The sequence below is a fragment of the Nothoprocta perdicaria genome, unplaced genomic scaffold (genome assembly GCF_003342845.1).
Source record: "Nothoprocta perdicaria isolate Ctin4 unplaced genomic scaffold, notPer1 scaffold_280, whole genome shotgun sequence".
Classification (NCBI taxonomy): Eukaryota; Metazoa; Chordata; class Aves; order Tinamiformes; family Tinamidae; genus Nothoprocta; species Nothoprocta perdicaria.
Window position 1 is genome coordinate 818,791 of NW_020455511.1, and position 7,764 is coordinate 826,554.

Genomic DNA, 7,764 nt, shown 5'->3' on the forward strand with positions numbered 1-7,764 from the left:
CTCCTCTCCTCTCCTCTCCTCTCCTCTCCTCCTTCCCAGCATTTCCATGGTCTTGATATTGGTGCTTGTGTTCACCCAGGAGGCTTTCAAAGTTGAGAATTTGTATTTCTTCATGGAATGAGGTTTTCTACCTTTCTGTCCTTCCTCTCTGCCTTCAATTCAAGACATGCATTTCTAATGCAGCCGAGCAGCTACCCTGCAGCCCTGTTCGGTTCAAGGGCTAAGCTGCCTGCCAGCCACTCATGTCACAGCCGTTTGGGGACAGCAGGGCATGCAAGAGTGCAGAGGGACCCAAGGGACCACTTTTCACACCCGTTCTGCTCTCTTACAGCAGCAGACATCCAACAAGTGCAGACATCTGTTCCAGGATCACAAGGTGACAGTTGAACTCCACCCTGGGACACCAATTTTGTTTTGTTTGCACTGTCATAATTTAGGAATGTTATACTGGTGTATCTAGAGCTTTAAAACCAACAGGCTAAGGTCAAGTCAAAATCCAGTTCCCCTGTTGCCTGAAAGTACCTTAATTTTGCTGTGGTTTATTTCTCCTCTTGGTCAGGATCACAATCAGTGAGTTGTCAGACGTTTTGCTGATGAGTACAGCAGGGAAGGGGATATTCCATATTTTATACTACTACAGATTTCAGCAAAGCTTGTACCTGAAGAAGAGATAATTGCTTCTGGCATCTTGGAAACAGGGACAGATCAAGGTTAACAAACACTAAGGTGTCATTGAGACCCCATGACATTCATAAATTGGGAAAAAAAAATTTCCTTATTTCATGATATAGCTAATATTCAGCCATCAGCTATTCACATATGCTGATCTAGGTTAAGTCAGAACGAAGCACTTCTTATGGAGAACTGCAAATGCCCTGGATGTGGTCTCTATGGACATTTACTTGACTGGCCACAAGCCTAACTTGCTCCGAGCCAGAAGCTCATCAAGACTGTGTTAAAAGCAGTTTCCATTTTCAGATCTAAGTAAATTCAGGCTCCCTTCTGGGAGTTTTCATGAATGTGTTTTGACCTCCCCTTGTCACTGAAGGCCTGGACTACCACATTGGCAGACTTTTTGGAGAAGCCCTTTGGTAGCAATCAGTTGCAATGTCCCAAATCTCCAGGTTGGCACCAACCAGGCACTGGCCAACAGATCAGAGATGCTCCATCTCCTGCTCCTGTGCTGCTCTGCATCTAGTACCATAGCGCCTACACTTTTATTGGACAGATCTAGCAAAAAAATATCATTACACTAAAAAATACCTTTTCCCCCCCTTTTGGATTCTGTTCCTGTTTTCTGTTTAGAAAAGAAATCTATATTGGAGAGGTTAGCCAGTGTTACTAATAGCCTAACACACCCCCCTTCATCTCTCACACATGCCCTAGTCTTTAAAAAAGATCTGCGCCAAGCCAGCAGGACCTCAGAAAAACATAATTCTTTTTTTTTCATTATATAATGGCCTATATTCTGCTTTTAACATGTTGTCATGTGCATCAAGACTCTGAGTTGAAACCTTTTGTCACGTACCCTTTAGTGCTTATTGCTACTGGAAGCCTTTTAACTGGTATAATAAAGCAGAAATAGTTAGTATCAGGAAGATTAGTCCCATTTTGCCTAGGAAATTATGGCATTTCTTACATTTCTCTGGGTATTTTAACATTTTTTTTGCATCTAAGATGCAGAAAAAATCTGCAGAGCGAGAGCCAAAGATTAGAGTTGAAGATTATATGGAAATAGATTAAAAAGAGGTTTTAAATGAGGAAAGTATCCCAGTATACACCACGTAACATACACACACACACACATGTCACAGGCAGAGAGGGCTGAGACTAATGTGGCAGTTCTGCTGTTTCCTACTCAGGAACTCTTCTCCTAAGTATGATGCCATGCGTTTTAAAGCTAGGGACCTTGAAAGAAGTAATGCATTTGCAGCCACAGATAAAAGCAGCAATGCTGCACATAAGAACAAAAGCGGATGGAGCACATCTGTGTTTTTGGAGATTAAGTGACATATGGCAGTGGCATGCTTTACATTGTCAGAAATCTATAAAATATCCAAATTAAGATGAATTTTTTTTTTATAGCTACCAAAGCAGTAAAAAGTGCCATGATTTTGTAGGAGATATTTGCAATTTCAACTATTTATGCTGATTTGGTTTCCTGTGAAATAGCTCACATTTTCAGTGATATTATCTTTGTAATCTCCTTATAATTGATCATTGCATATACTGTTTATCTTTCTATGACCATTCCATGCACATTTTCAAAGAAATTTGGAAAATATCCAGTGATAAAAATAAGTAATAGAGGGTTAGGTACCTTGTAAAATCTGCTGTTTTTTTAGAGAAGTATATGAAGTTCTAGGAGTTAGACAGGTCTCATACCCTAAAGGTTTTCTTCACGCTCTTTTGCTGTGTAAATGTTCCAGTGAGATTGTGGACATTCATTATACAATGAAATGTAATTATAACTACCAATATAAGGACACAGAATTTTCAAAAAAGGCCAGAGGAAAGAGAAAAAAAAAGTACATAGATGTGTGTAACTGTAGAAAGTACAAGGAGAGTGAGTAAGTACTGCAATACCGCAGGAATTGAGGAACATCGTGAACAAGAGGAGGGACGATCAATAAGCGCTGCCAATATTGCTCAGAATGCCTTGGGAATTCATGCTCATCAACCGAGTGATGTTTTCAGCTGCACAGCCAGAGCAGACATCCAGATCTGCATTCCACAAACCATGCAGGCCAGCTGAGATGATAGCTCCTTGAGCATCGCTGTCATCAGGACTTGGGGAGCTGGGCCCAGACCTCAGCTTTTGGATGCATCACTGTAGGCTTGGAGCTGATATCAGCCACCCCCAGACTGGTCTAACTAAACTGCACAGTCCCAGGGAGTTCAAAACCCTTCATAGACAGCATGAAGGCTCGTTTTCCCTATGGGTAAACTGCCTGTAGATCAAGATGCATCCCTCATTCCATCTACTCACACACTTCTATCTAAATAGCTGGATTCAAGAAACCTGCTTCCAGGTTCATGCTGACGAGATCCCTACAGCTCACCTACAAAAGCTCTGCAGATCTTGTTTTTAAGACCCAACAATCCTGTGTTTGTCTCTCCATAGCTTTGCCTGACCTTTGCATTGCAACACACCTGCATATGGTGCATATACAATAAAAAGCAAAGCCTAGAGTGTAAGTTAACAGCAAGGCTGTTTGCTTTCTTCCCAAATACTTCCAGGTAGGCATGCTGTAGAGGAATGAAGGAGAAGGACAGTGATTTATAGCTCTGTAAAGCAGATCTGTGCCTCAGAAATAAGCCCACAGGGAAGCAGCCCCCTTCTGCTTTCCCATTACAAGTTACATTTCTCTCCTATCACAGGACTCCCTGATTCAGCTGAAGCCACAGTAGCAAAGTTCTGTGGTCTCACAGTAATAAATCTGTTAAATCTGAGAGGTGCAAGATTACCTGGTACAGAGGAGAAGGTAGCATGCTGCATTACAGAAACGGTTCCCGGGAGGTTACCTTGCTGTGCTGCTCACATCAGCTCCATCCTAGAAAGAAAGAAGGATTCAATGATAGCGTTATTAGTCCCAAGAGGTTTTGAGAGTAGTTTATAGCTCATGATGCTCAGTAGGCTCATAAATATGGGCTTCTTGCTGACTTTTTGCGGAGAGCAGAAAGAAATTTGAAGAGAGACCTAAGAGCACAATCTAGTCCGTGAGTAGCTCCACTGTCCATAAAGCTCTTCACAGAGCTGTCTGGGGACCCCATTCCTGTCATGGATTAATTGATTGGCCTTGTGCCTTGCGCTTATCTGCAAACCGTAGGAGCAGTTTAGAGAATTAACCACCCAGATTAATCAGAAAGTAAAGCTGGAGAGGCCTGATGCACTGCACAGCCCAGGCCACTGCATTTCACCTAATTACCCCATATCTACTCCAGCAGATTTTTGGCTTAAGCAAATTCTGAAGGAAGACACACAGCAGTCCTCATACGAGGACACCAATATGGGCCATGTAGATATTTACGACATTCCCTGCTATAAAAAAAAATCTATGCTTTATGTCCATGCTATGCTTTTTTAATTATTATTTATTTCATCTCCCAAACACAGATGGCTTTGGTGTCCTTTCTACAAAGCAAAGAGCCCTTTAGCAACCTGAGCCTATTATTGCAGAGTCCCTCAACACTTGCTGTTCTTCCCAGTAGGAACAAAGTTTGTCTCTGTGACAGTGTGTCTCCTTTCTCCATGCCCATTACCTCTTGGATCTGCTATAAGCAATCCCTTTGAGGATGCCCTCTGCTTTGACCTCATACCAGCCTCTCTGGCCGTGTGTTGGAGAGCCCAGCTCCTTCCCTGGGCTCTCATTGTCTTCAGGAGCTACTAGGTGTCCCAAAACAACAACCATTCACAACAACCTCTGGCCAGAGAACAATGACAATAATCAGAAGCCTAGTTATGACTAGACTTCTTCCTACTGAACGGCCTTTCCTACTGTGACTTTCACAAGCACTATCCAAGAAAAATATCTGAATTAACCATCATTTATTTCCTTAGTGTAGTTGGAAGCTTACAGGATTGGATTTCTATCCCACTGCTGTTGTGCCATAGTGTCACTTCTGGTTCTTCATCTTCTCTCTTCCAATTTCTCCTTGTATGCAACATGTTGAACTTTATCAGGTCAACACCAACGAACTGCCCCCGCATTGTGAGGGACTGCAGTGTTCAGAAGCACCACAGCTGAGTTCACTCCTGCGCCATAAGGCTAGGAGAAAATTTTTACAAAATGAGAGATTGGTTGGGGCTGGAAGGCAATGTAACACTTCCTGAAATTGTTTTGTCCAAACCTCATGCTGCAAGCAAGGCCAGCGCAAGCAGGTTACCAAGAGGATGTTATGGGAGAAACTGTCCAAAACGTTACTAAAGTAGAGAAAATCACCATCCACCGATCTCACTTAAATTGTTAATGAGATAGCACTTTTTTTCCTGCTGATTCAAAGCAATAGGAGACAGGCTGGAGCTGTGGTTCACTGAGACTCTCTTGTTACTCAGATACATGAAGCAAACACTGCTTGCTAACGCCCATCAGCAGCAGTCCGCAGGTAAGGACTCACAACAGAGACTCGCCAATCTTAAAAATGTGCTTCCAAATTCCAGCCTGGTTTAAAATTTTGTACCAGGGACAGCACTAGAGGCTGAGGTTGGACCTCTGGGGCTTTGGGGGCAGTGGAAATACTTATCCTACCACTGCTCCCCATCCCAATCTTCCTTGTCACCAGCTTAGCACTTAGAGATGCAGTGACACAAAGCATTAGCGTGGGCAGCAGTGGGATAAAAAGCAGCAGTCTCTCTGGAATATGAAACACAGAGCATTGCAAGAATGAAAGAAGTTTAGAAAAAGGCAGTTTTGACCCATTCCTGCTCCAGAGCAGCCTGATCTGAGCGATGAAGCCCATGTGAGGCCAACAGCTGCCAAGGCAGCCTGCCAGAAGACCCCAAAGGCTCTGCTGTCCCTGAACCTACGTGGTTCTGTAAACAGATCTGAGGAGCACACAAACATATGGTGAAGCACCAGCTCGGCAGCCTAAGAACAGATCAGCTGGTCCCTGTGAACGGTTCCACATGCAAGAGGTCACTGAGCGGCAGGGCCACGCTGTGGAAGGGAGATGGGAAGGACCCAATGCAAATGTCTCGTCCTGGGATGTGTCAGTTCACAGCATTTAGCAGCACAAGTGTGAAGGAAAAGACATAAAAGGCCCATGAAAATGATGTATTATACAGCATAACTCTCCAAAATAAATAGAAACATCCTCCCTGCTTGCTAACTAGGCACCTTCATACTGGAAACCCACGTAGATCCCTCCAGCCTCAGGAAAACCAGGGAGGCAACACTAATTAAGGACATTTATAAACTGAGTGTGATATTATTAGCTTGAGAGGATGTGGCTGCGGTGATGGAGAGCAGCTTGCAGGGTTCGCCGAGCACCTCAGGGACAGGGCAAGGAGGAAGATGTTGTGGCAGTTTGCTGGGATTGTCGAAGAAGTTATTGATCATGAACACTGTGAGGAGAGTCCTGGTGGCTCTGGGAAGACCTCTGCTCAGGTGTCAGAAAAAACATGACACACAAGGCAGCAGGAGCTGCAATGCAGCCACCATGCTGAAAAAGGACAGTAAGAGAGATTTTTCAAGCAAACAACAAACAACAACAACAACAACAACAAAAAAGTGTCCCTCCGAATGACAAATGTGGATTGTCTTTCTTTTCTCCTAGTCTCTCAGCAGGGTGAAAGCCAGAGACGCTTATACAGAGATCTGCTGAGAAACTACAATCGTCTTGAGCGGCCAGTAGTGAACGACTCGCAGCCCCTGGTCGTGGAGCTCCAGCTTTCCTTGCTGCAGATCATTGACGTGGTAAGGCACCTATTGCACCTGTAACAAATCTGGTCTCAGGACTAAGCAACACACCGGTCTTCTTTCCTCCTGGTCAGACAGGATTCACCCCGGCATCCTCCCCAAGCGCTGCACTACATGCCTTGACACTTTGGAAGAGTGAATATTCTTCTAAACTCTAAGTCATGTCTGATACAACATGAGGTTCAAGTAGATTAATAATGTAGTTTTTCCACTCATTTTAAACAGAAAAAAAAAAAAAAAAACCCTCCTAACATTTCAATAAATTAGAAGCCATGTGTCACTGCAGATTATTAATGGCATGTTATTCCCAGAACCATCCGGGATTTAATAATTGGAAACTGTGTGCAGCTTTCAGAGTTACCAGCACTGGATTTACACCTTTTCATTAGACATTATAATGGTACTGTGCTCATCACCCATCACATCTTCAGCATGCACTGCAGCTGAAGGAGTCTGCCCTGAGATGAGGTACATCATAGAGCAAAATCTGCAGGAACACCCTGAAAATTGCCTTTGCTCATCCCTCTGCAACATGCTTTTCAAGAACTGATGATCTGACCTACAGAATTTTTTAACATGATTATCCAAGTAAGGATCCCCCTTTCCTGATGAAGAGGATTTAATATGGAAACTCATTACCCTTAGAGATAATTTCATTTATATACATGTGCAAACCAAGTCAGATCACCTCTCCCTGTCAACACAACCAACTGCTGAACATGACAGCATCCCTTTCTGTCTCCACCCTACAACTCCTGCAGTTGATGGTGTAGGCTGTTTTCCCAGAGAGGCCTATAGTCAAGGAGGGAAGAAGGAAGACACACACTTTCTAACCTTTGGATAGCTTCAAACCATTTCACAGAGGTCCCAAAGTATTAAATTTCCTGTGATCTTTCTGAAAGTCTCTAGGGGTCCCTGAAAATGAAGTTCCCTAGCACTGGGTAGAGATGACTCAAGCGAATGGGTGGCAGGACCCCATAGTTGTGCTTCTCCTTGCAGCAGGCAACAGCCATCTAGGCAGAATAAGAAGCTTTCTGCTTTAAGGTATTAGGTGTTGTATGAAGCTGGAAGGGAGAAGAGTAGAGTTGTCCTCACTGAAGTCGCTCACATTCATGGCAGGAGATCTCAGGCCTCTAATTGAATGAAAGAGCTAAGAAACCACCCAGACAATTTTAGGCAAATTTCACCGGGTGATTCCAAAGTCAGCAGAGGCATCTCAGGTCAGAAGTTCTTCCTCCAAAGAAGGAGGGCTTCCTTCCTTCCTTCCTTCCTTCCTTCCTTCCTTCCTTCCTTCCTTCCTTCCTTCCTTCCTTCCTTCCTTCCTTCCTTCCTTCCTTCCTTCCTT

General features: G+C 43.7%; 1 protein-coding gene across 1 annotated transcript in view; it reads left to right on the top strand.

Annotated features, from left to right (window-relative positions):
- Positions 1-7,764, top strand: part of LOC112948929 (neuronal acetylcholine receptor subunit alpha-7-like) — a 45,631-nt gene that overhangs the window by 6,127 nt on the left and 31,740 nt on the right. Inside the window, exon 2 of the mRNA XM_026041271.1 lies at positions 6,277-6,416. Within this exon, the coding sequence (XP_025897056.1) occupies positions 6,277-6,416 (140 nt within the window). The remainder of the gene's footprint in view (positions 1-6,276; positions 6,417-7,764) is intronic.